At 52.2% G+C, this 19,943-nt stretch overlaps 1 protein-coding gene across 2 annotated transcripts in view; it reads left to right on the top strand.

Moving 5' to 3' along the window:
• Nucleotides 1-868: 868 nt before the first annotated feature.
• Nucleotides 869-19,943, top strand: part of mppe1 (metallophosphoesterase 1) — a 107,353-nt gene continuing 88,278 nt past the window's right edge. The window contains exon 1 of one of the 2 annotated variants that reach the window (XM_085992351.1): nt 869-1,289. In XM_085992351.1, coding sequence (XP_085848477.1) covers nt 1,009-1,289 — 281 coding nt within the window. In that variant the 5' untranslated portion in view covers nt 869-1,008. The remainder of the gene's footprint in view (nt 1,290-19,943) is intronic. The other variant, XM_085992350.1, reaches the window with a different exon arrangement.

Here is a 19,943-nt window from a genome sequence, read left to right on the forward strand (position 1 = left end):
TCGAAGGTTGAACACTGTGCCCTTCCATGATTCCTAAAATTGGCTTTGGGATCCCATCCTCGTCGCCAAAATGGAATATATGTGGGTAGAATATAATGAGTTGCAAGTCCATGTGCTTGCTTTACTGGGCGAGAGCGAACTGAGCATGCTCATACCAAACCATGTGACAAACCATGTGATAAGACATTAGGGGGGTGGGAGACCTGAGTAGGACTGGAACAAAGAATGTTCCACATATCCCACAAAAAGGCAGGCAGAGCTAAGATAGATAGCAACGCCTTTTATTTGGAGGAAGCGAATGGAGTCAAAGGAGAAGTTGTTCAATGTGAGAACAAGTCCAGCCAGGAGGAGGAAGGTGGTGGCGGATGGGGACTAGTTGGGCCTCTGTTCATGGAAGAAGTGGGGCGCCCTCAGGCCGCCCTGGTGGGGGATAGCGGTGTAGAGGGATTGGGATTATAAATGCAGGCATAGGAATTTTTAATCCAAAGAGATGTCTCAAAAAATGTGACAACAGGAAGTTAACTGCTGTAGACCTAAAGTATGTGCAGATGCTAGATTTTTTTTTAAAGTAAGATAAAATCGAAAGTTTATACAACCCCCGAATCACTGACATTTTAAATCCAAGGTAGAAAATTAGTAAAACGTGACACATGAATGAAACTAGGTTATATTTCTGTCTGCAAAAAAAAAAGAGCGATTGCGACCTCTAACGACGTGAAGCTCTTGAGCAGGTTTTGGCAAATTTGAAATCCATTCCTGGGGGGTGTTTTTTCCCCCCACATTAATCGTCGAAGGTTAATTTTTTTCTCCTTCCCCCCCCCTCTCCCTCCCGTTTGCATTTAAGTGAATTTGCTGCTGTGATTCTTATTTCCAATTGCAAAGGAATTGCTGCATTTGCTTAAATACTAAGCGCTGTCATTTGAATTTAAGAGGTGCTTGGAGCCAGAGCCGGCTTGCGGTTGCGGAGTGAGCGATGGTCGTTCGGGCTGTGAGTCCATCCCTCGGACAATGGTCATCCGGAGGCGGTCGCATTATCACCACCAGCACCAGCACCGGGAGCTGCTGCTGTGCCTCTTGCTCAAGCTGCTGGCTCTGGGCTGCGCGGTGGTCGTGTTGTGCGAGCTCGGCATCTACTACGTGGTGATGGTGGGATGCCACTGGCCTCCGCTGAAAGCTGCAGCCCAGCACGGCCACGCCAGGTCCTCTCCTCCGGTCCTCAGGGCTTTGTTCCTGGCTGATACACATCTGCTGGGAGCCCTCAAAGGACACTGGCTCGACAAGCTGAGAAGGTGAGATATAGACACACACAGCACAACACACACACACAGCACACACACACAAATCAATGTCTATATTCATTTTTGTTGAAGAACTAGGCTGGGGAGCAGCCAGAGTTGGGGATTGTGGCTTTGGATTCCTTAAGTTTCCTTTGCTTATGATCAAGAATTCCGCTGGTCAGTATGGATCTGGTTTAAAATTTTCTGGGCAAACTTATCTCAACAACGACAACTTGTATTTATTTATATAGCGCCTTTAACATAGTAAAACGTTCCCAATGCTGCTGCACAGGAATGTTAGAAGAGAAAAAAAATTGACACCATAAGGCTCTGGGCAGTTTTTGAAATACATTCTGTGGGGTGTTTTTTTTTTAACGCGACCAAATGCCAGCAGAAACAACTGCAACAGGGACACATATTGCACAATAAAGTATGGAAATGAGGGGGAAAGGGCTCGGAGTCCCAGACAGATTAACGCAGACTGAGATGTTTTTGCTGTAACTAAGGAAATGCCCGACTGCGTCGCCAACACTGAGGAAATTGCTAAAACTGATGTTTGTGATTTGTAAACAGCTTTTTGCAAACCGATAGATCTGCGATTTATTGCTCAGAATATATTCCTTTACAATAGGTGGGGGAAGGGGGGGTCGAGATTCCGCTAGTAATATCTGCGAAATTCCGGGCGGAATCGGCCGCACCAGCGCAAAAAGATCGGGGAACTTTAAACGTAAGCGAGTTACTGCCGAAACTACTTGTGTTTTCCGTGATTTTTTTTTCTCTGGTTGGTTTAAGATTAAAATTCACTGCTCACAAATCTGGCCAGGCCGACATTGCGGGTTTCCGCCGACTGCGCTGGTTTGGGAAATTGCTCTCATCTTCTGAGGCGCGCAGGCGCCACTTTTTAAAAAGTTTTTTCATGAAAAAATATTTAATTTACTAAGAAACCAACGAGTGTACACCAAGGAAGTTAGTAAATGGCGCATTATAGTTTTTGAAAGTGATTTTAACTCTGGTTACTCCCAGATGAAGGACTGGACGTGAGTATCTCCATACTTCAGAGTGCTTATTTTTTTGTGATAAATCCACTTCCAGCTGTATTAATAAAAGTGGACCAGGTTACCACTCTTAAACACGTCAATCAATGCTTTTTTAATGGAAAAAAACGATTGCGTTCTATTACGCTGCCCGATTGCGCTGGTTCGTGGGGAAGATTTTAAGTTTGTGATTCTGCAAATGATTTTTTTATTGGAAACTTGAACTGTGACCTCACCAGCACAATTTTTAGCAGAATTTGGACCCAATTTCCCGATTGCACCCAGAGCGAAAACTCTACCCCCGTGTGTTTGAAAACCAAGACAAGTGATTATATTTCCTCATGAGCGATGGATGGCAAGTCTGTGTCAACAAGGGTTGACTAATAAGAGATGTGGGCATAGATTAATTATTTAGAATAGCAACTGATTTACTTTGTGGTGCACCAAGAAATTTTGTAGAAATAACCTTCAGGAAATTAGGCAAATGTGAGTCAAGGCCATAGTGAGAGCTGGTAGAGGGGAGGACTGTATAGAGGGGAGGGGAGGACTGTATAGAGGGGAGGGCTGTATAGCGGGGAGGGCGGTATAGAGGGGAGGGCTGTATAGCGGGGAGGGCGGTATAGAGGGGAGGGCGGTATAGCGGGGAGGGCGGTATAGCGGGGAGGGCGGTATAGAGGGGAGGCGGTATAGAGGGGAGGGCGGTATAGCGGGGAGGGCGGTATAGCGGGGAGGGCGGTATAGCGGGGAGGGCGGTATAGCGGGGAGGGCGGGGAGGGTGGTATAGCGGGGAGGGCGGTATAGAGGGGAGGCGGTATAGAGGGGAGGCGGTATAGAGGGGAGGGCGGTATAGCGGGGAGGGCGGTATAGCGGGGAGGGCGGTATAGAGGGGAGGCGGTATAGCGGGGAGGGCGGTATAGAGGGGAGGGCGGTATAGCGGGGAGGGCGGTATAGAGGGGAGGGCGGTATAGCGGGGAGGGCGGTATAGAGGGGAGGGCGGTATAGCGGGGAGGGCGGTATAGCGGGGAGGGCGGTATAGCGGGGAGGGCGGTATAGAGGGGAGGGCGGTATAGCGGGGAGGGCGGTATAGCGGGGAGGGCGGTATAGCGGGGAGGGCGGTATAGCGGGGAGGGCGGTATAGCGGGGAGGGCGGTATAGAGGGGAGGGCGGGGAGGGTGGTATAGAGGGGAGGGCGGTATAGAGGGGAGGGCGGTATAGAGGGGAGGGCGGTATAGCGGGGAGGGCGGTATAGCGGGGAGGGCGGCATAGAGGGGAGGACTGTATAGCGGGGAGGGCGGTATAGCGGGGAGGGCGGTATAGAGCAGAGGACTGTTGTGGAAAGCAAAGCAAATCATCCTTGGGTCACTGGTTCGATTCCAGCTCGAAGGGGTGGATGTGAAAGCCGGGCCAGTGGCACGATGGATAATGCACCTGACTATGGAGCAGAAGATTCTAGATTCGACTCCTGGCTGGCTCGCAAACGGGAGCGAGCCTTTGGCTTAGTGGTGGCATTCTCGCCTCTGAGGCAAAAGGTGCAGCATTTGAACCCCGCTTCAGCCAGTCCCAGTGAGTGGAAACCAGAGCTCCAACATTGAATTCTGGGTTGACATCCAACGGGATACTCGCGTCCGGTTGGTGAGGGTGCTCCCCCGCCCGCCACCCACCCCTCCAAATTAATTGTTGGAGCCCGTAAGGTGCTTCTGCCATATCGGACTAACCACCCAATTCGGCTGGTACAAAGATGGTTATGACAAGGAAAGGAGCGTTCATGTTGCAGACTGTTAATCAGCGTGCGAATCCTTCCACTACTTCACACTGTTCTCCAAGGGAAGAACGTGAAGATATGAAAACAACAACTCTCCACAGCGACATGTGTGTCTCGTCACTGGCATGAGAAAATGCTGAAGCAAGCTTAATGGACCAAATGGCCCTTCTCTTGCATCCCATTTTGTTCTTTGAACACTCTTTCTGTAGACCACGTATGACACATATTGCTTTCATCTCCTGAAGGAAAATATAGTCAAAAGACCTGTGAAATTCCTCCCCCCACCCCCAAAACCAAGGGTAATGGAGGAAAATTGTACAATTTTGCTTCACTAATTTGGTGGATGCTGGACGCACAAGTAAAAGTTGGCAACAGGCAAGGAGGGTTTTCCATATCGCATTCATCGACTTTGGTTTAGCAAGTTCACCGCTCTCCTTTGTTGTCTTCTGTTGGCTGAAAGCTCTTCCACACACCCAACTTGGAGAGCGCTGCTCAAAAAATGCTCCTACATCTACAGTGGTGGGTGGTAGACACCTTGTGCGCATCTCCAGCAATGCCATCAGTAGCCCACACAGTATTGATCTCGGCAGAGAGCAACAATTTAAATGTATTACCTATTTTAGGCACCCTCTATATTCCAATAACATTCCCTAACCATGCGTGGGGACTTATCACTGTACTATAAATAGCTGGCAAAAGATGCATGGAGAACATCTCATTAAAACATCTAAGATTCTGAGGGGGACTGACAGAATAGATGCTGAGAGATTGTTTTCCCTGACTGAAGAGTCTAGAATGGGGGGGCACAGTCTCAGGATAAGACCAAGAGGAGGAGGAATTTCTTCACTCAGAGGGTGGTGAATCTTTGGAATTCATGTCCCAGAGGGCTGTGGATACTCAGTCGTTGAGATCGATAGATTTTTTGGACACTACGGGAATCAAGGGATATGGGGATAGGGCAGGAAAGTGGAGTTGAGGTCAAAGATCAGCCATGATCCTATTGAATGGCGGAGCAGGTTTGAGGGGCCAAATGGCCGACTCCTGCTCCTATTTCTTATGTTCTTATAACATGGGTTAACTTGGTATCGGAACTTGCTTCCATCCTGGAGAGAAACCATCAAATGTTCATCAGGTGCCTTTTTCTGCATCAGATTGGAAACTCAATTAATAGGAATCATGGGCAAAGACCCACATCCTATACCACTGGTGTTATACTTTGGAAACCAACTTACTGGATAATAATAAGTGCCTGTGCTCTGCCAGTGTGTATAATTTTGTATTTTGTGTTATGGGTGGAGCCATGAATTTTTCAACCTTCATTTTACTGTGATCCTGTACATGTGCTTAAAGCATAATATTAAGAGATTATTTTGTGAATCGCAGTGAAATATGATTACTGTAAATGATGTCGACTAGTTAACTTACAGCTGGCAAAGTCATATGTGAATTATGATTAGTTTTGCAACTGATGATGTCTATAATAAGGCTTTATTGGAAATATAGGAACAGGAGGAGGCCGTTCAGCCCCTCGAGCCTGTTCCGCAATTCAATGAGATCATGGCTGATCTGTGACCTAACTCAATATAAATAACCAACCTTTGCCCATATCCCTTTAATACCTTTGGTTAACAAAAATCTATCAATCTCAGATTTAAAATGAACAATTGACCTAGCATCTTTTGTTGTTCGCTGAAGAGAGTTTCTGAACTTCTACCACCCTTTGTGTGTAGAAGTATTTCCTAATTTCACTCCTGAAAGGTCTGGCTCTAATTTTTAGACTATGCCTCCTAGTCCTAGAATCCCCAACCAGCGGAAATAGTTTCTCTCTACCCTATCAGTTCCCCTTAATATCTTGAATTTTCGATCAGATCACCTTCTAAATTCCTGGGAATACAACCCTAATTTGTGTAATCTCTCCTCGTAACTTAACCCTTGAAGTCCAGGTATTATTCTTGTTAAGTCTGTGTGTTCACAGAAATCACAGAAACCCCACAGTGCAGATAGAGGCCATTTCGGCCCATCGAGCCTGCACCGACACATATCCCACCCGATCCCTGTAACCCCTACACCAACACATATCCCACCCTATCCCCGTAACCCCACGTATTTAATCCCCCTAACACTAAGGGTCAATTTATCATAGCCAATCAACCTAACCCGCACATCTTTGGACTGTGGGAGGAAACCGGAGCACCCGGAGGAAACCCACGCAAACACGGGGAGAATGTGCAAACTCCACACAGACAGTCACCCGATGCCGGATTCGAACCCGGGTCTCTGGCGCTGTGAGGCAACAGTGCTAACCACTATGCCACCGTGCTGCCCCACGTTCCAGTTGTATTAAGATTAATTACTGACACAGACTACAAGAATAAAGTTCAACAGGTCTTTACTAGTTGGAGGTCAGGACTATACTAAATACAGTGGCCTAGAAATTCAGTCTAGCCACTTTTGGGGCGGTAAAGTCGGGCGGGCGGTAAAGTTAGCGCCCGCCGGAAAGTGGAGGCCACTTCGCCGAAATTCAGTAGCTTTGGCCAAGGAGTTTGGGCGAGCGCTGAAACTGGCGTTGCACTCCTATCTTTAGGCGCTAAGCCGGCGGTGCGGACTGATAATGCCGAGGCCGGGCGCAGCGCAGGTGCGGTCATGTTTTGATTGACAGCAGACACCCTGACGCCGGCCAGCTCTTAAAGGGGGAAGGGTCGACTTTGTCTGCTGCCACGCCCTGGATAGTGGAGCCCTGCAGCTAGGCCTGAACACTGCTGGTGGACCCAAATAGCACCTGAAGCCATGCAGAAGGCCCGTGAACGAGCGCAGCGCTTCTCAGAGCATGCTTTGAGGGTGCTGCTTAGGGGGTTGGAAAAGAACAGAGAGATCTGGTGCCCGGACAGTGGCAAGAAGGCTCCCAGGAGGCAGTACAGGAGAGCCTGGAGGGAAATCGCCCTGAGGGTGTCAGCCAACAGCGATGTCCCCAGGACTGGTGACCAACGCCGCAAGAAGTACAACGACCTCACTCGGTTGGTCAAGGTGAGTACCCTTTCCAGTGTCCTCCTCATCCTTGCATGTGCACCTCACATTATGGGCAAAGGGACCTCAAAGGCCTAATGGCCAGCCCTCCTCCTGCAGCTATGGCACTGGCATGATCATCAATAGCACTTTCTGCACTTCACACACTGGCCAAGCTATTCGACCATGGGAGGCAGTGCACACAACAACAGGGCACCACACTGGCCAAGCTATTCGACCATGGGAGGCAGTGCACACAACAACAGGGCACCACACTGTACTTAGAGGCCATCCTTTCTCTTGCAGGCCAAGCTGGCGCAGAATCTGAGGAGCCGGACTGTCACCGGGGGAGGCCGTGCCCAGTTCCAGGAGCTCAGTGACCTGGAGGAGCGCGTGGCTCGACTCATGTGTGCCCGGGTGGTTGGCCCCGTTGCTATTGGAGATGCCGACCCTGTGCTGGGCCCCAATGGTAAGGACATGACCGTTTGCACCTCTCTCGTTCCCCTTGCGCTTCAGATCTACATCCTTTGCCACTGTCCGACCAATGCGCATAATGCCACCAATCATGCCTCCCTCGCTGACGCCCTGTCCTCACTCTAAAGCTACTCTTGTGCCTTCCTGCTTTCAGCTGGTGAGGAGGAGGTCCCTGAAGCTGAGAGTGCCAGTCCCTCGGAAGAGGAGGACGACAAGGACCAAGAGGAAGGCGGCACATCGGGGGAACCCTCATCCGCGCCAGGGGATGGCAATGGAGGGGACACGTCTTGCCTGGAGGAGAGCCAGGGGGAAGTGTTGCAGGGGGGTGTAGCTCCTGGGCCCAGTGGCGTCCAAGCACGCGGGCAGGGTCGGGCAGCACGGCTGCTTTCTCCCCAGAGGGGGGAAGTGTTGCAGGGGGTTGTAGCTCCTGGGCCCAGTGGTGTCCAGGCACGTGGGAAGGGTCGGGCAGCACGGCTGCCTTCTCCCCAGAGGGGGGAAGTGTTGCAGGGGGGTGTAGTTGCTGGGCCCAGTGGCGTCCAGGCACGCGGGAAGGGTCGGGCAGCACAGCGGCCTTCTCCCCAGAGGGTGGAAGTGTTGCAGGGGAGGGCAGTTGCTGGGCCCAGTGGCGTCCAGGCACGCGGGAAGGGTCGGGCAGCTCGGCGGCCTTCTCCCCAGAGGGAGAGTCCGGCCTCCAGTCCGGAGATGGTCCTCGCCCAGGAGGTGCGCCCCCTTGATGAAATGTCCGCGGCCTCGGAGCGGCGCCACAACGAGTTCATGGGGGTTGTGGGACAGTTGCCTCAGGCCATTGAGTCCCTGGCTCATAGTGTGGCCGATTTCGGGGACTCACAGGCCAGGGGTGTCGACCAACTCACGGCAGCACAGGACGCGAGTCGAGAGTTCATGAGTGGTGCCGTGCAGACACTGGCTGATCTGATGCGGGCACAGACCAGGGCAGTTCGGGCACTCACTTCTGCCACACTCGCTGTGTCACGGAAGCATCGCCAGGGCACCCGCCGCCCTGCTGCAGCACAGCGGTCTGGCCTTCACCAGATTGCTGCGCTTGCTGCAGTGCCAGCCCGGCCGAGTGCCAGTGTCTCTGGCGACCAGCGAGCGCCTGGCATCAGCCAGCTTGCCCCCATTGATGCAGCCGCCACTGCCACTCCCCCAGCCAAGCTGCGACGAGCTGCTGGAGAGACTGATGCTGCCCAGCCACAGCTGCAGCAGTCAGCAGCCGGCCCCTCCAGGGCCGGACCTCGTCTAGGCCGACCCCCAAGGGCATCTGCCGTCAAGCATTGTGCCCCTCAGGAGCCTTCCCCCAGCCTTGCAACACCCACAGGGCCCAGGTTGAGGCGGAGCAACAGGTCGGGCAGGGGCCGGAGAAGCCTGCACAAGGACTCGCCCTGTCGGCACACCAAGTAGAGTGTGTTGCCAACTGTTTTTTTATATGGGGGTGTTTGTGTTCTGTATGGGGGGGGCTTATTTTGCTAATGCCGAAGATGAAGGCAACTGTTTTTTTATATGGGGGTGTTTGTGTTCTGTATGGGGGGGTTTGTCTTGGTTAGGCCGAGGATGAAGGCCAATTGGATGGACAAGTTTTGTTATTCCTCCCCAGGTTGTGGGAGTGAGATATGTTTTTGACTGTTTTTCGGGGGTGTCTGTTTCTCTGTTTCATGTGGGAAGGGCCCTGAGTTTGTTCAATAAAGCTTTTTATTTATTCAGCTTGTCCAGGTGTCATGTTTCAAGTGGTTGTTGCGTTAACCGGCAGAGGGCTTGCGGAGCGGCTGCATTCAGGTGCGTTCATTGCCACAAGCCATTCCCTGACAGGGGGCCTAGAAGTGTCATTCAATAAGCCGCCGGCGGACGGCCCTTGGACCTTGTGGCTCCCTCCTGGGCTGGTACTCCTCCTCCTCCTCCTCCTCCTCATGGTCCTCCTGCTCGTCCTCCTGAGGTGGTGGTCCAACGTGAGGTGGCAGTGCCTGAGTCCTGCGGATAGCCAGGTTGTGCAGCATGCAGCAAACGACGACGAACTGGGAGACTCTATCCGGCGAATACTGTAGAGATCCGCCGGATCGATCCAGGCAGCGGAACCGTTGCTTGAGGACGCCAATCGTTTGCTCTATGATGTTCCTTGTGGCTTGATGGCTTTCGTTGTATGCCTCCTCCGCAGGGGTCCTGGGCGCGCGGAGCGGGGTCATGAGCCATGTACACAAAGGGTAGCCCTTGTCCCCAATAAGCCATCCCCTTGGTGGAGGCTGTGCCTCGAACATGTCAGCCACAGTAGTCTGGCGCAGGATAAATGCACCGTGGCTGCTTCCTGGAAAGCGGGCATTGACAGCTAGGATGCGCTGCCTGTGGTCACACACCAGCTGTACATTGAGGGAATGGTAGCCCATCCGGTTGCGGTAATCCTCGGCATTGTCGATAGGTGCCCGCATAGCCACATGCGTGCAGTCAATGGCGCCCTGCACCATGGGGAAGTCCGCGATCCTGGCAAATCCGACTGCACGCTGCTCCTGCCTCTCTAGGGTCATGGGGCAGGAGATGAATTGGTGTCTCCTTGCGAAAAGGGCATCGGTGACCTGCTGGATGCAGCGATGCACGGCGAACTGGGAAATGTTCGCTATGTCCCCAGCAGCGGCTTGGAATGAGCCGCTTGCATAAAAGTTCAGAGCCACCGTGACCTTCACTTCCACCGACAGAGACGTCCTGCACATCAGCTGTGGACGCAGATCTCTGTGAAGCAGCTGGCAGATCTCTGCAACCACCTCCCTTCTGAAGCGCAGCCTCTTAACACAATGCGCGGCAGTCATGGTGAGATAGGACACCTGCTGCCGGTATTCCCTGAGTGGGTAAGGCCTACGTTGCCGACGCCTGATGGCCCCTCTGTGTCTAGGCATGGCTGGCCCTCTCACACAGCATCTGCGAGCCCTTCGCACATAATGCTGGAACTGAGGGTTGGAACCCCATGCAGCCCCCATAATAAACTTGCAAACAGTGAAATCACAATGAGTGAAATTTCCAAGCTCTGGCCAGAAGCCAAAAATACCTCTCCTATGTTGTCCCAAATCAGGAAGGTCTGTTCCTTGGTCTCTGTCCAGAAATCCAAAGCACTAAAGTCATTGCAGCAAAATGGCTGGCCTTTATAGTTCAGTCTAAGTGCCCTTTAATTAGCGCTCCCCGAGGCCCGCAGGGCCTCTGCTGCGTTCCACTTCACAGTTCTTAACAGCGCCACGCCCACATTGGGCGGGCGCCACTGAATTTCCGGTTTGGGGCGCACAAACAGCGTTGCACGACGAAATGACGTCATAAGCTGCACGCGCAGCTGAGCGGGCGCAAACACTTTGCGCCAGCGCTAAATGTCAACTGAAGTTGGGCGTAGGCGCAGATCGGCCTGCGCCCGGGCGCTAAGTGCCTAGCGCTGGAAATCTACCCCTCTTATGGCGCTAACGGCTGGCGGACGCAACTGAATTTCTAGGCCAATATCACTACACAGTACTTATATACCGGTGGTCACAACCGGTATTACATATACAGCAGCTAGAGAAAGTAGTACATCTCTTAAGGTGGAACAGGCTTAAGTTCTCTTAAGGTGGAACAGGTTACATACACCACAATCCTCCCTTTTTAGCTTAACAGTCATATCCCCATTTAACATAACATAATAACATATATACATATATAACTTCAGGTATAAACAGTTCAAAGGTTCCGTCTCTCAGGAGGCCTTCTGATTCGGTTTGGATAACGCCTTTCAGTGGTCTCTGATTCTTGTTGCTGAGGTGACTCTTCTTGTTGGTTTCCTATGTATTGGACGTCATCATCGGGTACAGTCCCTGCCGAGGTAGATGCTTCAGGTTCATTAACGTCTTCCACAGTTGTCTCTGTCGCAACCATGGGTTCGACCCTTGCTCTTGATTCTACCAGTTGATCCGCATGACGCCTTATCACATTGTTACCAATATCTACTGTGTACCTCAGAGGTCCTTGTCTGGCCCGAATTGTTCCGGACTGCCATTTTTCGTTTCCATAGCCCCTTGCCAACACTGGTTGTCCTACGTCGAAACTTCGAGTGGACTTGTTATTAATATGCCGGAACTGTTTGTTTTCCACTTCCCTCCGCACATTTGGTTTTAACAAGTCCAACCTGGACCGCAACCTCCTGTTATAAAACATCATGGCAGGACTTTGGTTAGTCACTGCATGAGCGGCGTTTCGATATGCCATTAGGAAATTGTCCACCTTGTGTTGTAACGGAATCTGATCATCGTTCATGGCCTTTATTGCCTTTTTGAATGTTTGGACAAATCTCTCGGCCAACCCGTTTGTCGCCGGATGATATGGGGCAGAGGTATAATGTTTCACCCCATTCTTCTTTAAGAATTTTTGGAATTCTTCCGACACGAACTGTGGTCTGTTGTCCGAACATATCTGTTCTGGCAATCCGTTCCTTGCGAATATTGTTCTTAACACCACAATTGTCTTTTCTGAAGTAGTGGTATTCATCTTGATCACTTCTGGCCATTTGGAATGTGTGTCCACCGCAATTAGGAACATGGAGTCCATGAATGTACCAGCAAAGTCAATATGTACGCGTTGCCATGGGGCTGAAGGCCATTCCCATGGGTGTAGCGGTGCGATCGGAGGTGCATTTTGCACTTTTTGGCACCCAGCGCAGCTTTTTGTCAACTCCTCTATCTGTTGGTCAATGCCCGGCCACCATACATAAGCCCTAGCAAGACTTTTCATCTTAACTCCCCCCAGATGACCTTCATGCAGTTCCTTTAGAACTCTTTCCCGTAACTTGGGAGGAATAATCACTCTTGTCCCGTACATCAAAGTACCATGGCAGACGGACAGCTGGTCTCGCCTTGCCGAGAATGCCGGTAACAGAGGATCACCATGTGTTGGCCATCCCTTCACTGTCACCTCGTAAACTTGGGACAGTGTCGGGTCGTTCCTGGTTTCTCTTTCAATACTTGCATTGGTGACTGGTAAACACTCGATGATGGTCGAATGAAATAACTCAACAGGGTCAACTTTCGTCGTCTCTTCTGCTTCAGGTAGTGGCAGGCACGACAGCCCATCAGCATTGCCATGCTGCTTTGTACCTTTGAATTCTATTTGATATTGATGTGCCCCTAGGAAAAGGGACCATCTCTGGAGTCGCTGTGCTGTCATCACCGAAACACCCTTCTTAGGGTTAAAAATGGATACCAACGGCTGATGGTCTGTCAGAAGTGTGAATTTTTGGCCCTGCAGGTAATGATTAAACTTCTTCACTCCCCATACAAGGCTGAGAGCCTCCCTATCGATCTGCGCATAGTTGCGCTCAGCGGAGGTCAATGATCTGGATGCAAACGCGACTGGCCTTTCCGTGCCATTTGGCAACTTGTGTGAGAGTACTGCCCCAATACCATATGGAGAAGCATCACAAGCCAACCGAATAGGCAGTGTCGGGTTGAAGTGAGCCAACACTTCCTCTGAGGTGATCAATTCTTTGCTTTTGCGAAATGCCTTCTTACAGTTTTCGCTCCATTCCCATGGTACCCCCTTCTGTAAAAGAGCGTTCAGCGGGTGCAGTACCGTGGATAGATTCGGTAGAAACTTATGGTAATAGTTAATCAATCCCAGAAACGACCTCAACTGAGAGACATTATCCGGAGCGGGAGCCTTTACAACTGCCTCTATCTTGTCAGGAGACTTATGAAGCCCCTCCCGGTCAATGACATGACCACAGTATGAGATCCGCTTCTGAAAGAACTCACATTTCTGCCGATTAACTCGAAGTCCATACTCTTTCAGTCTGTTGAGCACCAGTTCCAAGTTTGCGAGGTGTTCTTCATCACCATCACCTGTAATCAGAATATCGTCCAGGTAACATTGTGTGCCTGGAATTCCCTGTAATACCTGCTCCATGGCCCTCTGCCAAATTGCCAGAGCCGATGCCACTCCAAAAACCAGCCTATTATACCGGTACAAACCTCTATGCGTGTTGATCGTGAGGTACTGGCGTGACTCTTCATCAACCTCCATCTGCAAGTACGCCTGCGCCAGGTCTATCTTGGTGAAGTGTTTCCCACCAGACAACGAAGCAAAAATATCCTCAATCCGCGGAAGCGGATACTGCACCGTGTGAAGCACCGGATTAACGGTGATCTTGAAATCTCCACAGATGCGAACCTTCCCTGGTTCTCCTGGCTTGTTGCTCGAAGGACGTTTCATAACGGGAACAATGGGCGTAGCCCACTCACTCCAATCTACCTTAGACAGTACACCTGAACGTTCTAGCGCTTCCAGTTCCGCTTCTACAGTAGGTCGTATTGCATAGGGTACCGGTCTGGCTTTGAAAAATTTTGGTTGTGCATGTTCATCAATCTTGATGTTTGCCATAATTCCTTTCAGTGTTCCCAGTCCTTGCTGGAACACCTCTTTAGCATCATCCAATATTTTGGACAATCGTTTAGGTTTGACATCTGTTTCCCCGGAATCTACCATTAGTGCTTTTAAGGAGTGCCAGTCCATATTCATTTTCCTAATCCACTCCCGTCCCAGTAGCGGTGGACCTCCTTCAGGTAGCACATATAAGTCCATTACTTGGCTTTCTTCGCCCTTGTGGACCACTTTTACCTCTATCTTTCCGATGGGGTACACTCTTTGCCCCGTGTATGTTTTCAATATAATCTCCGTATCCCGTAGGGGAATATGTTGGAATAACCTTTTGTAATCTTTCTTATTCATGACCGTCAATGCCGATCCAGTGTCCAATTCCATCTTCACTTGGACTCCTGCTATCTGAAGAGTGACCCAAATTGTCTGGAGATCTGCATCCTTACCAACGTTGTGTACTCTTAAGCTACCCAGTTCATTACTGCTAGCGTCTGAATCTGACTTCTGTTCGTTCGAACTGGTCTTTGTCACCTTGTGCACCTTTATGTATTTTCCTTGCGGTGACTTTTTGTTGCTGGTCTTCTTTCCTGACCGGCATACTTTAGCTATGTGGCCAAGCCTGCCACACATTCTGCATTCTTGGTTTTTAAACCAACACTGGTTCTGATCGTGTGTTGTCTTTCCACAACGATAACATTTTACAGTACTCAAACCCAATTTATTTGTACTGTGTTCCGGTGACCGTAGCTGCATTACTGCCGTGCCTCTCACTGCAGCTTCGTGTGCTGCTGCCATAGTGACCGCTTTCTCAAGCGTCAGCTCATTCTCCTCGAGCAGTCGCTTTTGTGTATCTTCTTTTAATAATCCACACACAAATTTATCTCTTAGCGCGTCTGTCAGTCCCGTTCCAAACTGACAGTACTTTGCCAGCTTACGCAATTCCATTAAATATTCAGCATTGCTTTCATCCTTCAGCTGCCTTCTGCTGTAAAATTTAAATCGTTCCGCTAGCATCAGCGGCGTGGGGTTTAGATGATTTTTCAGGACAGTAACAATCTCCTCGAACGTCTTATCCGCCGGTTCATCTGGTGATAAAAGGTGTTTCAATTGCCCGTATGTCTTCGCACCCATTAAGTTCAATAACGTTAGTGCTTTCTCTGCATCTGGGATTTTATTTGCTTTACAATAATTTTGTATGCGTTCTACATACACGGCCCAATCTTCGATGTCGCCATCAAAGGTATCAATGTTCCCATGTTTAGGCATCGTTGCAATTTATTTTATCCCAAGATGGCGGCTTCCCGCTCTTGTCTTCGTCCTCCGCCTACAAAATGGCGGTTTTCCCGCGCTTGGCGGTCTTCACCCACTGGCTGCAATGGCGTTTGGCGTGCCGCTGCTGCTCCCCTTTCCCAGCAGTTAGTAACTCCCCCAACGCTGTCTCCGCTGCACCGCGGCTCCCTCGGGCATTCGCGCTCCCCCGATGTCGCGCCTCGCAGCCCTTCTTGCAGCCCGGTTATTAGCACTGGCTGCGTTCACCTTCACCGCGGCTCTCGCACCTTCAGTCGCCCCAGACGCTGCGCCTTTTTGGCCCGAAAGCGGCCCTTATCACCAGCCGCGATCGATGTTCCCGCGCTGCGCCTTTCGGCCCGAATGCGGCCCGGCCCTTATCTCCGGTCGCGATCGATCTCACCGCCCTTATTCCTCCGTCTTCCTCCCCCCGTCTGTACAGCCAACGCGGCCGACTTTCTGCTCGCGTCGCTGACCAGCTTACCCACCACCGAGGTAGAAAGAAGATAGCTGACTGCCGCTGATGGAGGCTTCGAGTTCAGGATGTCTTCTGCACTCCGGGTTCTCGATGCCTGCCGCGCGACGTGTCTTCCAGCAGGGTGATGAGGGTGGATGCCTCTCTTCGACGCCCGTTCTGTGGACGAAGCCACCGTGGATATAAACTGCCGCAGGGTAAGAATCGGACTCGTCGCCACTGTTAAGTCTGTGTGTTCCAGTTGTATTAAGATTAATTACTGACACAGACTACAAGAATAAAGTTCAACAGGTCTTTACTAGTTGGAGGTCAGGACTATACTAAATACAATATCACTACACAGTACTTATATACCGGTGGTCACCACCGGTATTACGTATACAGCAGCCAGTGAAAGTAGTACATCTCTTAAGGTGGAACAGGCTTAAGTTCTCTTAAGGTGGAACAGGTTACATACACCACAATTCTGGTAAACCTACGCTGCACTCCCCCCAAGGCCAATATATCCTTCCTAAGGTGTGGTGCCCAGAACTGCTCACAGTACTCCAGGTGTGGTCGAACCAGGGTTTTGTATAGCTGCAGCATAACTTCTACCCCCTTGTATTCTAGTCCCCTTGATATAAAGACCAGGGCCTAGAAATTCAGTTGCGTTCGCCAGCCGTTAACGCCATAAGAGGGGTAGATTTCCAGCGCTAGGCACTTAGCGCCCGGGCGCAGAACGAACTGCGCCTACGCCCAACTTCAGTTGTCATTTAGCGCCGGCGCAAAGTGTTTGCGCCCGCTCAGCTGCGCGCGCAGCTTATGACGTCATTTCATCGTGCAACGCTGTTTGTGCGCCCCAAACCGGAAATTCAGTGGCGCCCGCCCAATGTGGGCGTGGTGCTGTTAAGAACTGTGAAGTGGAACGCAACAGAGGCCCTGCGGGCCTCGGGGAGCGCTAATTAAAGGGCACTTACACTGACCTCTAAAGCCCAGCCATTTTGCTGCAATGACTTTAGTGCTTTGGATTTCTGGACAGAGACCAAGGAACAGAGCTTACTGATTTGGGACAACATAGGAGAGGTATTTTTGGCTTCTGGCCAGAGCTTGGAAATTTGATTCATTGTGATTTCCCTGTTTGCAAGTTTATTATGGGGGCTGTATGGGGTGGCAACCCTCAGTTGCAGCATTATGTGCGAAGGGCTCGCAGACGCTGTGTGAGAGGGCCAGCCATGCCTAGACGCAGAGGGGCCATCAGGCGTCGGCAACGTAGGCCTTACCCACTCAGGGAATACCGGCAGCAGGTGTCCTATCTCACCATGACTGCCACGCAGTGTGTTAAGAGGCTGCGCTTCAGAAGGGAGGTGGTTGCAGAGATCTGCCAGCTGCTTCACCGAGATCTGCGTCTGCAGCTGATGTGCAGGACGTCTCTCTCGGTGGAAGTGAAGGTCATGGTGGCTCTGAACTTTTATGCAAGCGGCTCCTTCCAAGCCGCTGCTGGGGACATAGCGAACATCTCCCAGTTCGCCGCGCATCGCTGCATCCGGCAGGTCACCGATGCCCTTTTCGCGAGGAGACACCAATTCATCTCCTTCCCCATGACCCTAGAGAGGCAGGAGCAGCGTGCAGTCGGATTTGGCAGGATCGCGGACTTCCCCATGGTGCAGGGCGCCATTGACTGCACACATGTGGCTATGCGGGCACCTATCGACAATGCTGAGGATTACTGCAACCGGAAGGGCTACCATTCCCTCAATGTACAGCTGGTGTGTGACCACAGGCAGCGCATCCTAGCTGTCAATGCCCGCTTTCCAGGAAGCAGCCACGATGTATTTATCCTGCGCCAGACTACTGTGGCTGACATGTTCGAGGCACAGCCTCCACCAAGGGGATGGCTTATTGGGGACAAGGGCTACCCTTTGTGTACATGGCTCATGACCCCGCTCCGCGCGCCCAGGACCCCTGCGGAGGAGGCATACAACGAAAGCCATCAAGCCACAAGGAACATCATAGAGCAAACGATTGGCGTCCTCAAGCAACGGTTCCGCTGCCTGGATCGCTCCGGCGGACCTCTACAGTATTCGCCGGATAGAGTCTCCCAGTTCGTCGTCGTTTGCTGCATGCTGCACAACTTGGCTATCCGCAGGACTCAGGCACTGCCACCTGACGTAGCACCACCACCTCAGGAGGACGCGCAGGAGGACCATGAGGAGGAGGAGGAGGAGGAGGAGTACCAGGCCAGGAGGGAGCCACAAGGTCCAAGGGCCGTCCGCCGGCGGCTTATTGAACGACACTTCTAGGCCCCCTGTCAGGGAATGGCTTGTGGCAATGAACGCACCTGAATGCAGCCGCTCCGCAAGCCCTCAGCCGCTTAACGCAACAACCACTGGAAACATGACACCTGGACAAGCTGAATAAATAAAAAGCTTTATTTAACAAACTCAGGGCCCTTCCCACATGAAACAGAAAAACAGACAACACCCCCCAAAAAACTGTGAAAAGAATATCTCACTCCCACAACCTGGGGAGGAATAACAAAACTTGCCCATCCAATTGGCCTTCATCCTCGGCCTTACCAAAAGAAGCCCCCCCACAACAGAACACAAACACCCCCATATAAAAAACCATTGGCCTTCATCCTCGGCCTTACCAAAAGAAGACCCCCCCACAACACAAACACCCCCATATAAAAAACACCGTTGCCACCATACTCTACTGGGTGTGCCGAGAGGGCGAGTCCTTGTGCAGCCTTGTGCGGCCCCTGCCCGACCTGTTGCTCCACCTCAACCTGGGCCCTGTGGGTGTTGCAAGGCTGGGGGAAGGCTCCTGAGGGGCAGAATGCGTGACGGCAGATGCCCTTGGGGGTCGGCCTAGACGAGGTCCGGCCCTGGAGGGGCCGGCTGCTGACTGCTGCAGCTGTGGCTGCACAGCATCAGTCTCTGCAGCAGCTCGTCGCACCTTGGCTGGGGGAGTTGCAGTGGCGGCTGCAGCAATGGGGGCAAGCTGGCTGATGGCACGCGCTCGCTGTTCGCCAGAGACACTGGCACTCGGCCGGGCTGGCAGTGCAGCAAGCGCAGCAATCTGGTGGAGGCCAGACCGCTGTGCTGCAGCAGGGCGGCGGGTGCCCTGGCGATGCTTCCGCGACACAGCGAGTGTGGCAGAAGTGAGTGCCCGAATTGCCCTGGTCTGTGCCCGCATCAGATCAGTGAGTGTCTGCACGGCACCACTCATGAACTCGCGACTCGTGTCCTGCGCTGCCGCGAGTTGGTGGACAACCCTGTCCTATGCTGCCGCGAGTTGGTCAACACCCCTGGCGTGTGCTGCCGCGAGTTGCTCAACACCCCTGGCCTGTGATTCCCCGAAAACGGCCACACTATGAGCCAGGGACTCAATGGCCTGAGGCAACTGTCCCACAACCCCCATGAACTCCTTGTGGCGCCGCTCCGAATCCGCCGACATTTGATCAAGGAGGCGCACCTCCTGGGCGAGGTCCGTCTCCGGACTGGAGGCCGGACTCTCCCTCTGGGGAGAAGGCCGCCGAGCTGGACGACCCTTCCCGCGTGCCTGGACGCCACTGGGCCCAGCAACTGCCCTCCCCTGCAACACTTCCCCCCTCTGGGGAGAAGGCCGCCGTTCTGACCGACCCTTCCCGCGTGCCTGGACGGCACTGGGCCCAGGAGCTACACCCCCCTGCAACACTTCCCCCGGCTCTCCTCCAGGCAAGACGTATCCCCTCCATTGCCATCCCCTGGCGCAGATGATGCTTCCCCTGATGTGCCGCCTTCCTGTTGGTCCTCGTCGTGCTCCTCTTCCGAGGGTCTGGCACTCTCTGCTTCAGGGACCTCCTCCTCACCAGCTGAAAGCAGGAAGGCACAAGAGTAGCTTTACAGTGAGGACAGGGCGTCAGCGAGGGAGGCATGAGTGGTGGCATTCAGCGCATTGGTCGGACAGTGGCAAAGGATGTAGATCTGATGCGCTAGGGGAATGAGAGAGGTCCAAACGGTCATGTCCTTACCATTGGGTCGCAGCACAGGGTCGGCATCTCCAATGGCAACAGGGCCAACCACCCGGCCACGCATGAGTCGAGCCACGCTCTCCTCCAGCTCACTGAGCTCCTGGAACTGGGCATGGCCTCCCCCAGTGACATTCTGGCTCTTCAAATTCCAGGCCATCTTGGCCTGCAAGAGAAAGGACGGCCTCTAAGTACATTGTGGTGGCCTGTTGTTGTGTGCACTGCCTCCCATGGTGGAATAGCTTGGCCAGTG

Source organism: Somniosus microcephalus, chromosome 7 (genome assembly GCF_052327205.1).
Source record: "Somniosus microcephalus isolate GS21.2 chromosome 7, FLI_Smic_1.0, whole genome shotgun sequence".
In the NCBI taxonomy this organism is placed as follows: Eukaryota; Metazoa; Chordata; class Chondrichthyes; order Squaliformes; family Somniosidae; genus Somniosus; species Somniosus microcephalus.